Consider the following 22,836-nt stretch of genomic DNA (forward strand, 5'->3'; position numbering starts at 1 on the left):
GAGTGGAGAGCAGGAAAAAGAGGCAAGCGCAATGCCAAGACTTTACTGAGTAATTTGAATAAGAATACTTGTAAGTAGGTAAAATGCTTTACATTTATCATTACCATAATTGTTAAGAATAACTACCATTTATGAGATGCTTTCCATGTGGCAGGCACACATCACATTATCCCATTTAATTTTCACATTAGCGATTTGGGTATTATCTCTATTTAACAGATAAAGACACTGAGGCTGAGGTCAAGCAATTTGCCTAGGCTATTCTGCATTTTGCTAGCCTAGCAAAACCATTGGCTCCTTCCTTCCAGCAAACTCTAGAGTTAGCTATGATTGTGAGGCTTCCCCAGCCACATGGAACTGTAAGTCCAATTAAGCCCCTAAGTTCCCAGTGCTGGAAAGTGACAGACACAAGGTGCTTCAAAGATTGCAAAGCTATTCCAAAACTGCCTCCCTGATTCTTCACCCTACTCTGTGAGGAAGATGAGGATTCTAAGTTTTAACCTCTGAAAGAAAGGGACAGACTTTAAGGTCCCTTCTGAGAGGCCTGGATGGCTGACCCATAACAGCATTTCCAGTTTTTAGTTTCAGAAAAGGGAGTCTTGTACTTAGGAGGTCAATGATGGGGGCCACGCATAGGTCTATTATACTAGGTTACGAGAGGTAAATTTTAATCTGACCCTGAAGTAAGTAGGGTACAGTTGGAGACTAAACACTGGCAGCAAATAACCAACTCATGGTGTGTCCTGATAATGTGAAGAAAAGGAGACACTCCTGTACATGGGATATAGAACTAGCTAACTCTGGAGTTTGCTGGAAGGAGGGAGCCAATGGTTCTGCTAGGCTAGCAAAAGGGAGAATAGCCTATGTCCGTGGATGATGTTTTGATGCACGGTGGACCAATTCAGCCATACGTGGAAAAGGCTAGAGGCTCTGTGCACATAACTGTGAAATTATTTTGACCAGGTATGTATCCTATCAATAAAATAGTGGTTTATTCAGGTCACAAGGAAGACAATTTTCAACTAAAACTCAAAGTATCACATGGGTTAATATTGACTTTTTCATATATACTTGTAACAGAAAGGAAGACAAAGAGACAACATAGCTATAATAATTTATTGCTTTTCATTTCTTGTTTGGATAAAAGTGAGACTACATCAAAAGTTGTTTGATGACACTGAATTATTTTCATAGTATCTATTTCACTTGCTGTATCAGAACTGAAGTCCTCATGATTGGTCTTCAATGGAAGTGAATCCTAAAATTAATCTTAATTAAAAAAATACATTGCTTTTGGGGTGAGGAGGAGAAGGCAGCAGGAAGAGGAAGCATCTTCCCAGAATTATATGAATTAGCAACCTTGGGTCCTAGCCCAGGATTTGTCCCCAACCAAGTAATTCTGAGCACATCACTTAAGCTTCAGTTTCTTTATCTGTACAACAAGGAGCTAGAGTTTAATTTCCAAAGCCCTGTCAAGTACTAAGTTTGTACAAGTCTAATATTCTTTGGAGTTCATCTTTGCCTTAAATGGATTTATGATCATCTTTGTGAACCACGACCTCGTTATTTAAAAATTCATAAGGGAGACAGCTCATCGAATAGACCAGGACACTGGGTTCAGGATATGATACTGTAACATAATTAAGTATGGAGAACAATCTTGCCATAGGGCAAAAGTAACTCCTGAAATTCTGTTAGCCTCTGTGCACATTTGTCTTACAAACATGCTTGCTCCTGATGAAAATCTGCTTTTTAATTCCTTCTAGACAGAATCACTGATATAAGCTTCCATCTTATATCAAAATGACACATTCATAAGCCACATACTCTTGCGAATGATTCTAAAAGGCAAGTGATGTTTGATATTAAGGTTTTATGTGACAAGCTAGCATTCCATGGGTGTCCATAACAACAGTAAACTTAAATCCAATGAGTAGGTGCCCTTAAGTCCAGACTAAGTAGCCCTAAATGCCAAATGCCACAAGACTGACACTTGGGAATGACTGTCATTAGCCTCCGGAGTATGGATGGTGGGCACTCTGAATAGGAGCTTTATTACACTGTAGAAGAAAAGCTTTCTCCTTACTTTGTCCTCAACTGATATTGAGAAAAAAGCAAGAGGGCAAATGTATAAGATCTGGAAGCTGCCCCTTCCAGCTGTTCTGGCCTGAACTCTAGTTAATCTTGTGCAAGTTAAATTCGAACTATCACTAGGTGAGACCTATCACCTGCTGGGACCTGTCAAGCCTCGGATTAGTGCCGTCCCGGAAGTAAAGTTCTGTTGATATCCCAGGAGGAACTGTCATGCTCTAACATGGATAAATGAGATACAGAACTGGCTACGATTAGGTCTTAATGAGTTCAATAAAGAGTGTGTCACAGAATTTCAAATGTGGAAAGATTATCTTTTCAACTGTATGTATAATTTATTCTGAGGACTTGCTTGCGTGTCACAAACCTAATGCATTTGTTAGGAGGATGAAACAGGAAAAACTCACAGGAGGACACGAAACACTACTTAGGATAGCTTCTAAGAAGGGAATCTCCCATAACATTCCTTATCTTTCCCGCCCACCCAAGAGTTCTGACACATATGCTTCAAAACCTCGTGTGGTAGTTCAAGCCTGCTTAGAAGCTTTTAAGGCCTCGTGCCAGGTTTCCGGTGTTTTCATAGATTTCTCTTGTTCAGTTATTGTCGCCTCCGAATTTGTCATTCCCTCATTCCACTCCAGCCTCCCTTCCTCTGTGCAATAAGCTTTTAGGGCATTCCATTAATCACTTTTCTTCCCCACCTAAAATACTGTCAGCAAACTGCCTAGGGGAATCCCTATAAAAGCGGTAAGAGAAAGTAAGGTTGCGTTACTGCCTATAAATCGGGCACTTTAAAGCCATTTGTTTAAATCACTACTTAAGACTTTCAACCACGAGTAATTTGTGCGAAAGGAGCTTCTTCTGGGAGGATACCTCGGCTTCGTCTTCAGGTTTCAATCCCTAAATTTCCCATAAGTAAAAGAAACATCACCTCCTCTCTTCCAAGAGTCCGCTGACACCTGTCTTCACCCGCAGGTGTTTCTCTTAAGACGTTAAACGCTTTCTAGAACCTCAAACAGCTAAGATGCCCCCCGGACCCGAGGTTTTGCACCAGCGACGCTCCAGGGTGTGTTTTTCTACTTCCCTAGGCCCAAGCCTGCCAGCTGGCGTCGAAGCCAACTCCTTACTGGTTCAGGTATGTGCTCGTCTCTATAGCGAACCAATCAGAGCCCCACTTCTTACTCCCGGGATTTGGTAAACGGAAGAGACCTCTCCTGTTCCGGGAGTAGGCCGGGACCGTGGATGAGTGACAGTTCGACTTTCCAATAGGCAGAGCCCTAGGACCTGCCCACGTCTGGTTCAGGGGCTAGAAAAGAGCGTCGATGCCGGCGGCAGTGATGAGTCCTAGGAGGCGCTGGCTCTTTGGCGGCTCGGAGGAGCGGCTGCTGCTGCTGCTGGTGGCCCCTTTGCAGGTGAGTGGCTTTGTTTTAGAAAATGTTGCGAACGTTTACATTTTTTAGTGATGTGATGTTTTATTTTTGGGTGCGGGGAAGGCCAGTTTCTTTACTTCCCCCGGTTTAGTCGTTGGTGGGAGTCTGGTGCCCACTCCAGCCCTCAAGCTGGGACCCTCACTTATCGCCCCGGTCCCTTTCCCTTGTCCCTTTCTCAGAATGAGCCTCGCAGGCAGTCACCGTTCTGTCAACTGAGAGGAGGAGCCCGCTTTGGTAGTGCTGTCCTTATGGCAAGAATATATAGAAGTTGGAGGGAAGATAAACTCTCTTCTGGATGTCTGAGGTACTGTGTAGCAGAGCCCTTCCAATAGTAAGATCCCCTGGAAGGAAGCAGGGCGATGCCGCTGTATTCAGGGCTCTGGCAGACCTGGCCCTATCTATCATTTTGTGTAGTAGACAGAAAAACTCGAATGCGGTGAAAAGAGAAGGAGGTGAATATATGCAGTGTTTTCATGTAGGAATCTGGAGCCAAATCACAAGTTCTTAGAACCACTAGAAATAAAAACGTAAGTGTTTTTTCCTGTTTTCTAAGGGACGGGCTGGTATTACACTAGAGAAGGTCAATGAAATGCATAATTGCAGTTAAGTTCACAGTTAAGCTTTAAAGAATAGTTGGTTGTTAGCTAACTTATAACTCTCATCCCCCTACTGCCTCCCTTGCAAATTACGGAAGATCTTTAGCTTGTGAGTGGTACTAGAATGTTAGCTGACTAAATGCAGACTCTTTCCAAGAAGGGGAAAAATCAAAAGCTAAGTTTCACCTGTAGGTACTAAAGGTTTTTTAATAGTGAAAGCAGAACTCATGTCAGTTTGTCTTTTATTTTTTATTTTTTTTGAAACGGAGTCTCGCTCTGTCGCCCAGGCTGGAGCGACTGCAGTGGCTCGATCTCGGTTTACTGCAACCTCCGCCTCCCGGGTTCAAGTGATTCTCCTGCCTCAGCCTCCCAAGTAGCTGGGATTACAAGCATAGGCCACCACGCCTGGCTAATATTTGTATTTTTAGTAGAGACGGGGTTTCACCATGTTGGCCAGGGTGGTCTCGAACTCCTGACCTCAGGTGATCTGCCCGCCTTGGCCTCCCAAAGTGCTGGGATTACAGGCGTGAGCCACCGTGCCTGGCCTTGTCTTTTTTCTTTCTTTCTTTTTTTTGTTTTGTTTTGTTTTGTTTTGAGACGGAGTTTCGCTTCTGTTGCCCAGGCTGGAGTGCAATGGCGCGATATTGGCTCACCGCAACCTCCGCCTCCTGGATTCAATCGATTCTCCTGCCTCAGCCTCCCGAGTAGCTGGGATTACAGGCATGCGCCCCCACGCCCAGCTAATTTTGTGTTTTTAGTAGAGACAGGATTTCACCATGTTGGCCAGGCTGGTCTCGAATTCCTGACCTCAGGTGATCTGCCCGCCTCGGCCTCCCAAAGTGCTGGGATTACAGGTGTGAGCTACCGCGCCCGGCCTTCTTTTTTTTTGAACTGCCTCCCGTGAGTCCAGGGAATAGCTCTTTCTTAGCCATCTTTGTATTCCAGTAGCACCTCATACACCGCAGATGCTCCCCAGTTGGTGGTGGACTTCAGAGAAGCATAATTCAAACAGTGTCATAGTGGAAGGAGCTCTGAGTTAGAAATCAAGAACATTGGCTTTAGTCCTGAAGCTGTTACTATTTGTGTGATCTTAAACAAATCATTTCAACTGTGACTCTTAATTTTTGCATTTTTTTTTGAGACAGGGTCTCGCTCTGTTGCCCAGGCTGGAGGGCAGTGGCGCAATCTCTGCTCACCGCAACCTCCACCTCTGTCTCCTGGGCTCAAGCGAACCTACCATCTCGATTTTTGCATCTTTAGAAAGCAGATGTTGCATTAAATTATATCTGAGGTATAAACTCTGTATTTAAAGTCTGTTTTAAAGTAAAAATGATTAGTATACAAGCAGAATCTCATTGCAGTAAATTCTGTACCATCTATTAGCAAGTAAAAGTTCCCAGCTTCAAGGATATATTCTTGTTTTTTAATTTTTAATTTTTGTGGGTACCTAGTAGGTGCATGTATTTATGGGTTACATGAGATATTTTGACATAGGCATGCAATGCATAATCACATCAGAGTACATAGGGTAGCTGTCACCAAAAGCATTTATCCTTTATGTTTCAAACAATCCAATTATACTCTTTTAGTTATTTGAAAATTTACAATTAAATTGTTTTTTTTTTTTTTTTTACTATAGTCACCCTGTTGTGCTAGCAAATACTAGGTCTTATTGATCTTCCTATTTTTGTCCCCATTACAAGGATATACTCTTTTGTGTTCATATTTAAACCAAACCAGATTATTGTAGAAAATTTGGAGCATACCGAAGTATAATGTGGCAGAAAAATGTCACTTAGAAGCAACTACTGTTAGTGTTTGGGTAGAGCTTTTAGTCTTTCTTCCTCTTTTGCCTGCTGTGGTTGGTTGAGATTAAGAGGCACATTTTAAGTAATGATTGATGCACCTAAATTCACCTGGCCTTCATCTTTGTGTGTCTGGGGCCTGAAGAACAGAGGTCACAAAAGTGTTTGAACCGAATGGTTTCTTGAAACATCCTTGGAATGAAATCTGATATGAAAGATGTTTATATGGGTGGCAGGACAAAAAGTATTACTTAATAACAAAACCCTTCTGCTGAAACTTGGCCACAAATATGAGGAAAACGTACTTTGTAAAGTATAAATTAAATGTTAACCACTTCATTAAAGCATTTGGATTGCAGAATATTAGTACTTGGTAAGCTTCTGAGACTGTATCTTACCATCACTTTCTTCCATCCCACAATATTTGATTGCATTCCTCCTTCTACCACCTAATTTAAGCATTTCTTCTCTAATTCCTCCCTTCATTTTACTTTATTCCCAGCTTTCGCTTCTGCTCATATCATCGGCAAGGTAGGATTGCTTTGACGGGCCTGAGATCTGTGCCATTATTTATGAGTTAGTCAAAGTCTGCTCCATTCTACCTCTCACTTTTTGGTAGAGTGCTTCACCATAATCTCATTTAATCTTTCTGATAGCCCCCTGAGAACAGTAGTTTCACGATCCTCATCTTTATAGATATGGAACCTGAGGTTCAAAGAATTTAAATAACTTACTTAAGATCACATTGTCAGTCAGTAGCAGAGCTGGGCTCATATCTAGGTTGTTTTTACTTTAGACTTTTGGAATTTGGTGGAAACAGTTTGTGTTGATAAAAGCTACTACCCTGGGGAAGACAATGACCAGAGATAGGAAGGAGGGGTCCATCATGAGTGGGTGTTGTCCACAGTGGTGATGCCATGCAGGCTGGAACATGCAACATGCCCTGAGCAAATGCACATCTCATTACACATGTATATCTCTTCGCCATGAGTAGGGATCTGCCTGGTATGGTTGGTTATTCTTGTAACAAGCAATCAGTAGGAAATATTAGTAGATGTAAGATTGGTGAATGAGAGGGTTTTAGTGTCTGGAAAACACCTGTGAGTGGTAACATTTGCTCCTGTAAAATGATGTTCTTATAACTGCAAGTACAGATGACAAAGTTTCTACAAAGCCTTAGGAAAAGTAATAGACCATGGAACACTTTTAGGTACAGTTGTGTTTGAACTTCTAATAGTGAACTTGATTTGGGGGAAGGCATAGTTTGTTAAGACATTAAAAGCCTTGGCCGGGCACGGTGGCTCACGCCTGTAATCCCAGCACTTTGGGAGGCCGAGGCGGGCAGATCACGAGGTCAGGAGATCAAGACCATCCTGGTTAACATGGTGAAACCCTGTCTCTACTAAAGATACAAAAAAAATTAGCCGGGAGTGGTGACGGGCGCCTGGGGTCCCCGCTACTCAGGAGGCTGAAGCGGGACAATGGCATGAACCTGGGAGGCGGAGCTTGCAGCGAGCCGAGATCACGCCACTGCACTCCAGCCTGGGCGACAGAGTGAGACTGCGTCTCAAAAAAAGCATTAAAAGCCTAAAGGAACTGAGCCCCAGATTTCATTTCCCTTGAGAACTGTTCCTTTTTACTTTGTTAAAGACATGGTTCTTTTTCTCTGTCCTCAAATAATAGCCAGCCCATCTTCTATAAAGTTAGATTCCTCTTGCAGTGGGGGTTAAAAGTTGCTCGAAGCCACACAATAAGGGGTTTGGACCAAGGAAAACGTCATCTGAGTGTCTAGGGTAGCAACTGACTAATATTTAAATGTGAGCTTTGAATCTAAGTGACTCTGGTTCTATTTGTCTTATTTTATGTAACTTCAACATTATATTGCTGATCAAATTTCTTGCTCAAATGTTGGAAATACAAGAAAAACTAGGTTTTTAAGTTGGACTTTACCCTGTAGTTTGCCCTATTTGTCCGTGAGTTGTACCACTAGGGTCTTAGCCATTATTAACTTTCAAACACGTGAGGAAGGGAGGAAGAAAAGTCCCAGGAGTGTCAGTTTGGAAGACAGGATGAGCCTCAGTTATGGGGAGTACTTATAACAGAGGAGCCTCAGTTATGGGAGAAATATAATGCGAAATTATATTTCACATAATTTCATATGTGGAATTATATAGTTTAATGAAGGAGTAGGAAGCAGCAGCAGATGATCATGCTACATTTGTTGAAAGTACTTAGGGATCTCGAAAATATTAAGAGGGGTAACCTTAGTAAATGCAGTGCCTTGCAAGTACATCATTCCCCTATCTACAGTCCCTGTCTCGCCAAAAAGAATGCTAATCTTGAATCATAATTTTATGTTTCAATTTTATGGTGGCATTTATGGAAAGAATATTCTTTGCTTTATAGCTAACTTAGATGGAATTTCTATACATTTATAGTGAAAGATCTTTGAAAGTTATAAGTCACCTGCAAAGTATGTTCTTTGATTTGTTTATTGTCAAAGCAATTACATAGCACCTACTCCTGAGCAAGTATACATTCCCCTGAAGTGTGAGGCACTATGGGATAATTTATGAAGATGTCTAATGGGGTAAAGTGTGTCAAAATGACAGATGATATTTTTGAAGGAGATTAACAGGATGAATCCTATAGTTTTCCCCTATAGTTCAATCTTGAACCCATTCCTAAATAATTTAGTTAAGCAAAAGTCAAGTACTCAGACTGATTTAAATGTCTTCAGTATTGCCTTCTGTGAGGAATAAAAACAATTATGAATGGCATTCCATTACTCATGGTACTTGCCGTTCTGGCCAAGAATAAAATCTAGTGATTTCATAATGTTGGGATTATTCTATGACGGGATGCTTAAAGGTTAAAAATGCTGATGTCATTAGTAGATCTAAGTGTGGGATCCAGCTAGGCCAATATCGACATATTGAGGGCTTCTGGCCTATACCTTTTTAAAAAAAATTTACATTTTTAATTTTAAATTATGGATGCATAATAGTTGTATATATTTATAGGTATATGTGATGTTTTGGTACAGGTATACAATATGTAATGATCAAATCAGAGTAATTGATTTACCTCATGCATTTGTCTATTACCTCATGCATTTTTTGTGTGTGTTGGGAACATTCTAATTCCATTATTTTAGTTATTTTAAAATGCAATAAATTATTATCACCCTATTGTGCTACTGAATACTAGATCTTATTTATTCTAACTGTAGTTTTGTACCTGTTAACCATCCTCACTTTAACCCCCTCGCTCCTGTTACCTTTCCCTGCCTCTGGCAACCATAATTCTGCTATTGCAATACATTCAATTTTCAAAATTTTTAGCTCCCACATATGAGTGAAAACATGTGAAATTTGTCTTTCCATGCCTGACTTATTTCACCTAACCTTAGGCTCTCCAGTTCCATCCATGTTGTTGTGAATGACAGGGTTTTTCGTTCTTTTTATGGTTGAATGATATTCCATTGTGTATATGTGCCAAATTTTCTTCATCTGTTCATCTGTTGATGGGCACTTAGATTGCTTCCATATCTTGGCTATTGTGAATAGTGCTGCAACAAACATGGAGTGCGGATATCTCTTCAGTATACTTATTTGCTTTCTTTTGGATATATACCCAGTGGTGGGCTTGCTGGATCATATGTCTACTACCTGTTTTTGAACAGCCCACAAACTATGCATGGGTTTTACATGTAAAATGGTTGAAATAAATTAATATTTCATGTGCATGAAAATTATATGAAATTCTAATTTCAGTGTCCATACCTAAAGTTTTATTGAAACAGATTTATTCACTTATATATTATGTATGGTGGCTTTCAGCTGCAATGGCAGAATTATACAATTGTACCTAATTATGGCAGAGACCAGTATAGCCTAGAAAGCCTAAAAAATTTGCTATTTGGTGGTTTACAGAAAAAGTTGCTAACATCTGAGCTAAGCTATAGTGTCTTTCACATTTATCTCCTTCATCTCACTTAAACGGCCGTTGTCCTGGTCCAAGTCTTTATTCTGTGTTACCAGAATTATTGCAAAAACCTCTCAGCTAGTGTTCATACTCCTGGGTTTTCGTGTCTATTTCTGTAAGTAAGTGCTGCCTGATCCTGCTAAAATGCATGCTACTAAACTTTTAATGATGTCCCAATATGTATAGAAAAACCTACATGCTTTGGCACAGGCTTTTTTTGGGTCACTATTTTTTCTTATCTTTCTAGGCTAGTCTTCTCCTGCTTCCTTATTATACCCTATACTTACAGTGGCCGTATAATTTTCCAAATGGGACACTTAAGTGTGAAAGGGGCCCTAGTAGTAATTATGTTGGGGAAACAGGCCTAAGACAATACTGTTCTGTAATAATGATGCATGTGCCTCTTTCTCCTAACTACCCTCTCTGTCTTGACCTTGCCAAAAGAATGCTAATCTTGAACCATAACTTCAATTTTATGGTGGCATTTATGGAAAGAATATTTTTTGCCTATTAGGCAAATCAGGATGTATGGTTACTCTAGCTATACTCCAACCAGTTTGAATGGGCTTGCCATTTTCCATATGTACCTGTTCCTTTGCCTTCACTCACTGTTCCCCTAGATTGGAATTCCTTTACTTTTTTCTGTAAATCTAAACCTTGCCTTTCCAAATCCAGCTTAAAAAATACTGTGTCCACGAAGCCTTACTCAGAAATATTCTCTCCTATCCCACCTCTCTTTTACTAATGAAGTGCTTTCTCATGGTGTGAATTACTTTGAGTTTTAGGTACACACACACACACACACACACGTACTGAAGACATAATTCTTGTTGGATTACATATTCCTCAGAGGCCTAGCATTGGGCCATGCCTAAATGGGATCTGCAAAATGTTTGAAGAATGAATTAATTGGTCAGGCTAGGGAGACTGAGTATTTGGGGCTTTCAATTTATGAATCTTCCATTTTAATGTGATTAAAGCAATGAGAAAAGGGTTTCCAAGAACTGAAGACTGAGCCTCAGGTTTCAATGTGACAGTGTAGCAAAATGGTTCAGGGCATAGATATAGACTTCTTGAGACTAAATTCCAGCTCTGCCATTTACAGCCTCTGTTACCTTAGGCAAGTTAACCTCTCCTCCTGTTTCTTCATCTGTGAAATGGGAGTAATCATAGTAGCCACTCCATGGAATGGTGGTTGAGGATTCAAACAGTTCCAAGTAACATTGAAGTAACATTCACAGGTGAGCACTCTGTGAATGTTGGCTACTGTGACTAATATGATCATCTTCATAGTACTCTTACAGGTAGGTAAGAAAATGCAGACACCCAAGACCAAGATGTAACCATGGAAGAGCTGGAGGAAATGCTACACCAAAATCTTAGTGGGTTTCTTTTCTTGATGGAAGTAGTCTGTTTTAGAGAAGTCGTGAGAGAAGATGATCTCCACTTAGTAAGAAGTAACTAACCTGTAGTCTTTTGAGGCACCATTTCAGTAGAGTGGGTAAGGCACAAGTTTGGTGTCAGGAAACTAAAAAAGGAATGGCTAGAAGGGAAGGTAAATGGACAAGAGGAAGGGGAGGGAGGATAAGATACACAGTTGTGTAAAAGATGTTTGCTTAGTAAACTTTTTCTTCAAGCCAGATCACACTTTAAAAAGGAAGACACCCTGGGGGATAAATCAATAACCTATGTGTTCTTTTTTTGACATGATGTAAATTATTGATTAAAATCGGTACTTAAGTGCCAGTAACTTTTGCTATGGGATAAATGAGAAACCAGGTACAGGTTGGTGAGCTTTTATGAAAAACAAAACAAAACAAAAAAAATAAAGCTTGAGGTTGAAAAGGAATAGTTTTTAATTTGGGATGGGGAGTATTTATTCTTAGTAAGGTTCCTCTTTATAAGCTGGGGTAACTATTGCCTGGCTTACTTTGTGCCTTGAGGTTTTTCTCAAGAGTACTAATAAGCTGTGCCCTCCTTCATGTTCACCTTGTTCGTTTGCGTTTGATGAAATGGCTGCCTGGGTTTGGAAGGACAAGTTGGAACTGGAGATGCCCCTGTGAAATGAAGCCAAGTGAGCCAAGATCCTCAAACCACGACTCTAATATCTCCAGTGGGGGGTTGAAGGCAAAAGACCAGGGTTGCAGTTCCAGTTTGCCATTTACTGGCCATATGTTTTTGAACAAGTCAATCAGAATCTCCATTTTTTTCTGTGGAGATTATGGCCATCCATGAACATACTAAACTTATAGTACAAAAGTACAAGGTACAAAACTATAATGGATAATTATTCTTGGCTCCTGTTTTGACATAAATACCCTGAGATTCTTAAGTTAAAGCTTCCTAACATCTTGGCCCTGCCAACTGATTTTACTGTGGCAGTTACCACTAAAACTCTCAAGCCTTAGTCTCATGTGTACAATCCAGTCATTTCTGTCTGACTTTGATTCAGTCAGTACACTTACTGAGGGCCTCATATGTGCCAAGCGATGTGCTAGGTTCTAGAGATACAGCAGTAAGACCTGCCTTGATGTAGCTTACAGTCTTACAGGGCACATAGCCATTGAACAGGTAATACATCTCAAGGGATCCATCGCAAGTGCACCAAATGTGGTTAAGCGGGATGCTACAGGAGTAGGTCAGCAGGCCTGACCTACTTCCCAATGGGTGAAGAGAAAGTCTAAAGCCAGGGGTTCTCAAAACATGGTCCTTGGACCAGCCATGTCACCATCACCTGAGGACTTGCTAGAAATGCATATTCACAGTCCCACCCCAGACCTACTAAATCAAGCTCTGGAAGTGGGCCCAAGCAATCTGTTTAATTTGATTTTGATGTACATTCAAGTTTGAGAACCACTGGCCTACAGGAACTAACATTTAAGCTGAGCTCTAAAGCTGCATGATCTAGTGTGGTAGCCATTGGTCACATGTGGCTATGGAGCACTTGAAATGTGGCTGGTTCACATTGAGATATGCTTTCATTATAAAATACACACCAGATTCCAAAGACATACTGTGAAAAAAAAGAATGTAAATTGCCTTATTAATAATTTTTGTATGGATCATGTGTTAGAATTGTATTAGTTCTCATGCTGCTAATAAAGACATATCAGAGACTGGGTAATTTTATAAAGGAAAGAGGTTTAAATGATTCACAGTTCAGCATGGCTGGAGAGGCCTCAGGAAACTTACAATCATGGTGGAAGGGAAGCAAACATGTCCTTCTTCACATGGTGGCAGCAAGGAGAAGTATAAGTGAAGTGGGGGCAAAGCTCCTTATAAAACCATCAGACCTCGTGAGAACTCACTTTCTATCATAAGAACAGCATGAGGGTAACTGTCCCCATGAATCAATTACCTCCCACTGGGTCCCTCCCATGACACATGGGGATTATGGGAACTACAATTCAAGATGAAATTTGGTCCTGGCCCCTCCCAAATCTCATGTTCTCACATTTCAAAACATAATCATGCCCTTTCCAACAGTCGCCCAAAGTCTTAGCTCATTCCAGCATCAACCCAAAAGTCCAAATCCAAAGTCTCATCTGAGACAAGGCAAGCCCTCTCTGCCTATGAGCCTAGAAAACTGCAAGCAAGTTAGTTACTTCCTAGATACAGTGGGACTACAGGCATTGGGTAAATATACCTGTTCCAAATGGGAGAAATTGGCCAAAACAAAGGGGCTACAGCAGGCCCCATGCAAGTCCGAAATCCAATAGAGCAGTCGTTACACCTTAAAGTTCCAAAATGATCTCCTTTGACTCCATGTCTGAATGATAGCTTTTGGACCTATAGGATTAAATAAAATATTACAATTTATTCCACCTATTTCTTTTTACTTTTTCGTGTGGCTTGTAGAAAATTTAAAACTTCATTGTGCCTCGCATTATACCTTGATTGGACACAACTGATCTAAAGGATGACTAGAGCTTAACCTAAAGCAGGGTGAGACTGAAGTGGCAATGGAGAGAAGAGATGAAGGGTGAGTGTTCTGCATGGGGTACAGTGTGTGCAAAACTACTGAGGCAAGAAAGAACCTGACATGCTCAAGGAAATAAAACGAAAGCCTTGCAGGTCACATGAAGGATTCTGAACATTTTCTAAGACCAGTAGGAAGAATTGAGGATTTAAAATAAGATACTCAATTTTCAAGGAGTTTAATTGTTAGTTTGCAGTTAATAAATGAGGGCAAGAGAACTCCAACTGAATATAGCAAGACTTTCAACATTGAAGCTCCCCAACTCCCTAGGATGGTGGGGGAGGGGCGATTTGGTCAGCGGAGGAAGCAGGACGCTGCCCATCACCTGAACCTAACCCTAGGGTATGAGGCATGAGCACCCCCCACTAGAGAGAGAAGCAGTGTCACCTGGGAAGAGGTCGTTTTCAGTTCAGATCTTTTTCAGTGCAATTGACACTCAAAGCTGAGTGAGAGTTTGAGGACAGAGCTAGGAATTCTGCAGGGCACCAGCAAATGGTTTGGTGAGGGAGGGCTGTAAAGGTGGGTCAGGGAGAAGGAAGCCCAGAGCATTATGGGGATTAGAGGGTCTGTCCTTTGAAAGGCTGTGTTGGGCAATAACAGGAAAGCTGGTTAAGTGGTCCAGACGCTTGGGTTCTGACCGTCTCCTGGGGTATAGTGGCTGTACCATTTATCTGTGGCCTAGGGGAGGTTTCCCTTTAAGTCAGAGGTCATAAGCTAGCAGCCACGATCTAGCCTGCAGAAGAAATGTTTTGTTTCACTCACATTTTACAAATATACATTAGTTGCTAATATTTAAATCAGATATCAGATAAAAATACACGTTTTCATTTTTTTTTAATTGGAAGATCTAGAAACCTCAGTTGCTCAGTATCACAGGGCAATGGGCTGGAGCTAAGTAGTAGGTACTCCTTTTATTTTTTACATGAATTTTTAGGAGGTTTTGAAATGATTGTTTTAGCTTTTAAAAAAAAGACATTTATTTACTCAAAGGTTCTCTGTGGTCTGACTCTAAGTCTTGAATTCATCCTAGTCTTCGATGTCAGCAATCCCATCTTCTTTTTGTTTTCCAGAAAAGTTCTAAGAACAGTGCTGTTGGCTCAGTGAGATGAGGTTATCAGAAAACTTTCTGTTTACACAAGAGTTGCCTCCTTCAGAGAAGCATGCATGGTCCTTGCAGGTCACTGTGCCCATCACTCTGCATAGTCCAGCTGCACTCTGCTTCACACAGCTGCCTGCCCATTGCAGGCATTTGAGTTTGCAATCCATGCCTTAAACTTTAAATCACACTGGCTACAGCGTTGTGTGTTTCTTGGTAAACACTGGGTAAATCAGCTCCAGTGGATGTTGACTGAAGATTCTTATGTTTGCAAGCTAATCCTCAGCAGTTTCATTGTAAGTATCCAGCAGTTAAGTGGGAAAAGTCCGTTGATAGTACTAGGGAGGAGAGAGGAAAGTGACCTTTTGTTTTCTTGAGATAGACATACTAGTTTAGTACTTTATCATGTATTCACCTGTGTAAATGTATTCCTGTGCTTCAGAGTGAGGGAAGGATACATATTTGCATAGTTTTTGTGACTGCAGTACTGTTCCTCTGTTCTGGTGTGTGTGTGTGTGTTTGTGTGTGTGTATTTTTTTTTTTTTTAGTAAAAAGAAAACAGAACTTTGTTTTAATGCAGTAAGCAAATATAGGAGAATAAGATACCACAAAGCTTGGTGGTGGGTGCCTGAGTGTCCATGTTGCTATTACTACATTGTTTTGTCCCCTTGATATAGTTTATAATCAAAAGATGGTGGAAAGGTGCTTCTGTCTACAAAATTTGTCTAACCATGCCCTTCTTTAACTGAAGAGAGAACAGCTTCATTAGCTTATGGAGGTTTCTCACTTGACAAGATAAACTGAGGGTGAAGGTAGAGGAACAGTTGATAGCTTCTTTTTTCTCCATCCCCCTCCTCCACTACCAATAACAAAACAAAATGATCAATGGTTACAAAGGGTAGATACAGTTTTTGATGGAGCTGAGGCTTCTACTACTTGGTGGATTGGGGCTTTGTAAAGAAACACTGCAAAAATATCTTCCATTTGCAAATTAACACACTTACACACACCCCTCCGTGTGTGTGTGTGTGTGTGTGTGTGTATGTTCATCACCTGGTTTCTCGCAGGTGAGGGGCTCTGAAGCTTGAACTTTGTTAGACTCATGACTATTCTGCCCCTGGGCACAGGCAGTCATCTGGCAAAACACTGCCTAGATACCTTTTGTTCCCTTCTCTGTTCTGCCACCCTGATGCCTCTTCTAGGCTAAGGACAGAGACATTGGGCTTCCTCCTTGGGAATTCTCCGCTCTGTGGGATGCTTTCATCTGGGTCTTGAGCCCAGGCTCTTCTGGTTCCCTGGCACTTCCCTGCTGCACATGCACAGCAACCTGGTACTTAACAAGAAAGGAAAATCATCATCCTAACTGCTGTAGCCTTTCAACTTCAGTCATGCACCACCTAATGATGTTTCAGTCAAGCATGGATCGTGTAAATGATGGTGGCCCTGTAAGATGGTAATGGAGCATATATAGACATCTGATATGTGGCACTTGACATTGGCATTGCAGATCGAGTAGGGGAAATGATTGATATTCAGTAATTGTGCTGGGATACTTGGCTTTCCATATGAAAAAACATAAGTAACAATATGTATACCATCTAGGTTTGTGTAAGTACATTCTATGTTGTTTGCACGACGAAATCACCTAATGATGCATTTTCCAGGACATATTCCCTTCATTAAGCAACACATGACGATACTTGCAAATCACCTCAATTTGATTTCTTCCCTTAAGTCCTCTGTTTGCCTTCCATTGAAATATAAAGCCTTATTTTAAAGACTGTTTTCCCTTCAGAATCTCTAGGAATTACTAAAGAAAGGTAGAAACTAGATCTAGATTCCAATCAATTTTGCCATTGATTGTTATTTTACTGTGGGTGACTCACAGTTTAAGTGGGAGAGAAAATCTCCAGTTAATGGAAGTTGCCAAGAGTGGCAGAAGACCAGGCCGTAGTGCTCGTATAATCTTTACAACCCAGTGTGCAAAACACTGGAGGAGAGATGGAGAGGCCGGGCATGTAAACCAAGCATGTGTCAGTGCAGATGTGTCCACCACAAGGAGAGAGAGAGGTGGGCTGAGCAGCCATGTCAGCAGATTCTCCAAGGATGGAGTGGGCCCAGCAGATCTTCAGGCCAGCAGCTTAAATGTAAGGAGTTCAGCATAGCTTGAGAGTTGCTGGTCTCCCTTTACTAGATTCTCCCCCTGCTAAGACGTAGCTGGTGTGTGTAGGATATCTGGAGGGCTGGGGAGGAGGAGGTGGGGCCTCTTTATCAGTGTGGTTCCTCTCACTCCTACCTACCAGATCTGTTTGTACAGGCAGCATCCCTCAGCTGCTTGCATTTGATAGCTTATTTTGCATCTGGATTTATTCCTGCTGAAAACTCTATCTTGAGGTAGGTGCAAGATTATTTAGGTACGTACCATATTTGGTGTTAATGTCTCTTTAAAGCACTTTTAATTTGTCTGAATGTTGAACTAATGTGTTTTGCATACCTTAGATTTTCTTGTATGTTGTAGCCTGTGGCATTGAAGAGCTAGTTGCCACCAGCCAGTGGTACATACCAGATATATGCAGTGGTGCATTGAAATAACATGTTTAATAACTTCTATAATAAGAATGTGAGACTGGTAAATACTTCTTTTTCCACCACAGGAAAACAAAGTGAAAAGGATGCCTTCAGTGTAGAGTCAGCTGCTGGGAGCTGGGAGTTCCCAGCCACTAGTCATTCTTTCAGACGTCTGTAACTCATTCTATTAAATCCTTTCTACTGTAAGCATAAATTGCCTTTGTATCTGGCAGAAACACAGCATGCCATTAGAATGAAGTGTTTTGTTATTTTATGTCATGCAATTAACATGCTATCCAAACATCAGAAAATTTAAGTCAACTAGATTCCCTGTAATGAATTATTAATATCTATAGAATATGCCTGTATGTGTCACAGTGTATGAGTTATCACATTTCTGACTGTTCAAAGGGATTTCAGTTTCTTTTAGAAATTGGGTGTTGTAAAGCGATGTTTCTATTCCTAGGTTGTCAGTTGAATGAAGAATATAACTTAGACTTGTTGTTCTTGTCTTTCTAGATGTATTGCTGTCCTTGAATATTAGCCCATTTGAAAACGCCTGGGAAGTTCAGCCATCAGTATGTCCAAGTACAAACTTATTATGTTAAGACATGGAGAGGGTGCTTGGAATAAGGAGAACCGTTTTTGTAGCTGGGTGGATCAGAAACTCAACAGCGAAGGAATGGAGGAAGCTCGGAACTGTGGGAAGCAACTCAAAGCGTTAAACTTTGAGTTTGATCTTGTATTCACATCTGTCCTTAATCGGTCCATTCACACAGCCTGGCTGATCCTGGAAGAGCTAGGCCAGGAATGGGTGCCTGTGGAAAGCTCCTGGCGTCTAAATGAGCGTCATTATGGGGCCTTGATCGGTCTCAACAGGGAGCAAATGGCTTTGAATCATGGTGAAGAACAAGTGAGGCTCTGGAGAAGAAGCTACAATGTAACCCCGCCTCCCATTGAGGAGTCTCATCCTTACTACCACGAAATCTACAACGACCGGAGGTATAAAGTATGTGATGTGCCCTTGGATCAACTGCCACGGTCGGAAAGCTTAAAGGATGTTCTGGAGAGACTCCTTCCCTATTGGAATGAAAGGATTGCTCCCGAAGTATTACGTGGCAAAACCATTCTGATATCTGCTCATGGAAATAGCAGTAGGGCACTCCTAAAACACCTGGAAGGTACCAGCTTTATATACCACTTATTAGAGGTTGCCAAGTGTGATATCTAGGCCTTAATCTAGAAATTAAGCTAATGAGGCCCTATTTACACAATAGACTCCTCTATCTCCCTTTGTCACTTCAGATTTAAGAATTGTCTTGTTCTATAAATCAGATCTCTTGTGTGTTTTCTGTTCCTGTTACCCGAAGCAGCAGTTTTCAGACTTTAGCAAGCATCAGAGTCACCTGGAGAGGTTGGTGTATCACAGATTGTGGGTCCCACCCTCAGAGTTTCGGAATCAGTAGGTCTGGGGCGCACCCTGAGAATCTGCATTTCTTAGAAGTTTTAGGTGATGCTGATACTGCTGATTGGGGTTCCACACTTTGAGAAGCACTGGTCTAAAGGACTGTATGGCTTGTTGTAGTGAAATGAAAGGAAGCTAGGAAAGGAAGGAATTGTTGAAATGGCCTTGAAAGTAAATTAGAGTTTTTCAAGTCAAGTAAATTATCTAGACTTCAGTTTTGCTCACGTTCTTCCAACTTTAAACAATGATTGCTGTTCCCAGACGTAGGTTTCCTGAGCAGTTCTTTTGTTTCAAACTTCTTTTCAGAACAGGCTTAGTCATTGACTGGAAGAAAGTTAGGGGGAAGGAAACTAAAAGGATAGTTGGTTTATTTATCTTGACTCTTAAAATTTTGGAAATCAGCAGCAGCCATAATTTTAACTACTTTATGTCATGCTCTACATGTATACTAAAACATACTGTATTGTTACCTTTTTAAGTAACATGAACCAAATGAACTCTTGAGGATTCAGGTTCACCGGTTTTGAGCATCAGTGATTGCACTGTGACACCTTCTGGATTTCTCACTGTTCTGTGGATTTCTCGTTTCCCTCTCTGCCTCCACTCATCCCAGATGGTTGTGCTTTTTGCGTGATATGCCCTGTCTGGTGTTTTCCTGCCTTTCATCACTGTCAGCAGTTAGCTTACTGGTAATAAATAGAAGAAATTTCTCCACCATTCGTTTTCATTCTGCTTTAATTTTCTATAAGAGGCTGTGACAAATAAAAAGGCTGACCTTGTATGTGAAATAAGTAGAAATAGATTATTAGTTAAAAATGAAGTAATCTTTAGCATGTGATTATTTCCCCCTAATTTTTATAACATGACCAAGAACTAAATCATTACTTGTATAGCTGACATCCATTAGTCATGCAGAGACCTAAAATCTACAGACTATTAGATACTAAAATTTTATTGGCTAGACATGGCACTTGATATGTGTGTGTGTGTGTGAGTGTGTGTGTGTGTGCACGTGCGCATGTGCGTGGGCACATGTGTATCTTATTTACTCAACTATATAAAAGGTTCTATTCTTGTTCAGAATAATTAGATCTTTAACTTCATTATTAGTGATATATAACTTCATCATAGTATTTTATTGTTTGAAGAAGAGTTGAGGCTTCTACTAGACAACAACAAACTGAAATTCAGAATTTCAGAGTTTCTGCCAGAGGCGTATTCTATTCAACCGTGCCAACTCCTTTTTCAGAGCTGGGTCTCAGATTTATTGTGGCCAGGCTCCCTTCTCTCAAGAAAATACCACTATCTCCTTTAGGATCATCTTTCTCCACCTTCTTAGCTTGGAAGTCCCCCTTTTAAAAAAGTTTCCTACTGTTTAATACCATTGACTCTTCACCTATCTTCAAATTTATTATAGATCTCTTTAAAAGGATTCTACAGCCCAACCACAGCTCATTGTACACATCCCCTCCTGCTAGTGATTTAAGTATTTTTTACTGTTCTTTTTGAGGGAAATCGGAAAGTTTAACAAATGATGGTAAAGAAGACTATAACCATGGTGGGGGCAAAGAGAGAATTACATGTAGAGGTTGTGTTTAGACATAGCAAAACTTCTTTTCTACATTTGAGGGAGGCTTTGAAACTATTAGCAATTTATTTAATTAATTTAATCAAATGGTGTGCCTGTTTTGGAAAACAATCTGGCAGTTCCTCAGAAGGGCTAAACATAGAGTTACCATATGATCCAGCAATCCCACGCCTACCCATATAGCTATATTAGCTTCCCAGTGCTGCCGTAAGAAAACACCCAAACTGGGTGGGTTAAAACAACAGAAATGTGTTTTCTGGGGGCTGGAAGTCCCAAATCAAGGTGTGAGCAGGGCTGTGCTCTCTCTGATGACTCTAGGAGACAATTCTTCCTTGCCTCGGCTAGCTTCGGTGTTTGTCGGCAATCTTTGATGTTCTGTGGCTTGCAGAAGCATCGCTCCTTGGCATTCTCCTTGTGTGTGTGTTTCTTATCCACATTTCCCCTTTTATAAGGCCACAAATAATATTAGCCTGCCGCCTCCCACCAGTGACCTCCATTTTAATGGGATTATTCTCTGTTAAACACTGTATTTCCAAATAGGGTCACATTATGAGGTATTGGAGGTTGGGACTTCAGCCTGTCTTTTTGAGGGGATCACAGTTCAAACCATCACAATGCCCAAGAGGAATGAAAGCACATGTCCACACAACAACTTGTACCTAAACCTGCAGAGCAGCATTATTCACAATAGACAAAAGATGGAAACAACCCAAGTGTTCATCAACTTATAAATGGGGTCTATCTATACAATGGAATATTATTTGGCAATGAAAGGGAAGGTGATGCTGATACATGCTACCATATGGGTGAACATTGAAATAACTCTGTTATGTGAAAGAAGCCAGCCACAAGGGATCACATATTAGAGGATTTCATTTATATGAAATACCCAGAATAGGCAAATCTTTAGAAACAGAAGGTAGAGTGGTTGTTGCCTAGAGGGTAGGGAGGATGGAAGATTTTGCAAGTGATTTGCTGATGGGTACAGAGTTTCTTGTTGGGGTGATAAAAATATTCTAAAATTGATTGTAGTGAGGGTTGCACAACTCTGAATATGCTAAGAGCCATTGAGTTGTACACTTTGTGTGGGTGAATTGTATGTGAATTATAGCTCATTAAAGCTGGAAAAATAATCAATGGAATTGAAAGGTTAAAGGATTTGTCATTGGCCTAGAAAACAATGGGGGGTGGCAAACATATGGAAGTGATAACAAAACTGAAATGCATGGCTGTGGAGTGTAGAATACTGGGGAAAATCAAAGTGCAGCTTTGACCACTGGGGCAGAAGTGGACTTACAGGGCTCATTGGGAAATAAGCAGGCATTGGTCTTCAGGCAGCTTCCAGTCCTTCATCTAAAGGGCTTTTTATTTTATTTTATTTTTTATTTTTATTTTTAAGTTGGAAGTATGAAACTGAATGACCTTTTCTTTTCTTTTAGAGATTAATGACATTTTCTTTTCTTTTCTTTTCTTTTCTTTTTTAGACAAAGTCTCGCTGTGTTGCCCAGGCTGGAATGCAGTGGTTCGATCTTGGCCCACTGCAACCTTCACCTCCTGAGTTCAAGCGATTCTCATGCCTCAGCCTTCTGAGTAGCTAGGATTATAGGCGTGTACCACCACACCTGGCTAATTTTTGTAATTTTTTAGTAGAGATGGGGTTTTGCCGTGTTTGCCAGGCAGGTCTCGAACTCCTGGCCTCAAGCGATCTACCCACCTCAACCTCCCAAAGTCTGGGATTACGGCATGAGCCACTGCGCAGCTGGCCATTAATGACATTTTAAAGTAGCCTTACATTATAACTCCTATCCCTATTACCATAAACAGGCTTTATAGAAAATGTTTTTATTTGGGGGATAATTGATGTAAAAAAGTGGGGTTGGTGTAGAAAGAAGTAAATTGTAGGAAATGACTTCAGTTGGAAGTATGTGAACACAGAAAAAGACATGGGCTGCCAGAGAGGGAGGTATCTATGAGAGAGGTAGAGAATAAAAATGATGGGGTTGATGACCAAGGAGGATGGCAGATAGAGGGAAAAAATGGCAGAAAAGCCAGAACATGCAGTTAGGATAAGACCATAGCCTAGAAAACTAATGGAATGGATGTGAGGATCCAGATTTGTCCGCAGGAAAATAGAAGGATGGTTTGTAATCTTGACTCTCACCCATTCTGGATATGATGACTTTGTTCCTTTTTGGCCTATAGTACCTCCTGGTGGTACTCCAATTAACACT

The 22,836-nt window shown here is 40.9% G+C and overlaps 1 protein-coding gene across 3 annotated transcripts in view; it reads left to right on the top strand.

Moving 5' to 3' along the window:
* The first annotated feature begins 1,105 nt into the window (after positions 1–1,105).
* BPGM (bisphosphoglycerate mutase) overlaps positions 1,106–22,836 on the top strand; it is a 35,024-nt gene continuing 13,293 nt past the window's right edge. The window contains exons 1-4 of one of the 3 annotated variants that reach the window (XM_063606387.1): positions 3,320–3,503; positions 13,768–13,891; positions 14,959–15,280; positions 18,072–18,733. In XM_063606387.1, the coding sequence (XP_063462457.1) occupies positions 18,133–18,733 (601 nt within the window). In that variant the 5' untranslated portion in view covers positions 3,320–3,503; positions 13,768–13,891; positions 14,959–15,280; positions 18,072–18,132. Of the gene's footprint in view, positions 3,504–3,700; positions 3,826–13,767; positions 13,892–14,958; positions 15,281–18,071; positions 18,734–22,836 lie in introns of all 3 variants that reach the window. The other 2 variants (XM_008966017.4, XM_003813450.4) reach the window with 2 other exon arrangements.

This window comes from Pan paniscus, chromosome 6 (assembly GCF_029289425.2).
Source record: "Pan paniscus chromosome 6, NHGRI_mPanPan1-v2.0_pri, whole genome shotgun sequence".
Taxonomy (NCBI): domain Eukaryota; kingdom Metazoa; phylum Chordata; class Mammalia; order Primates; family Hominidae; genus Pan; species Pan paniscus.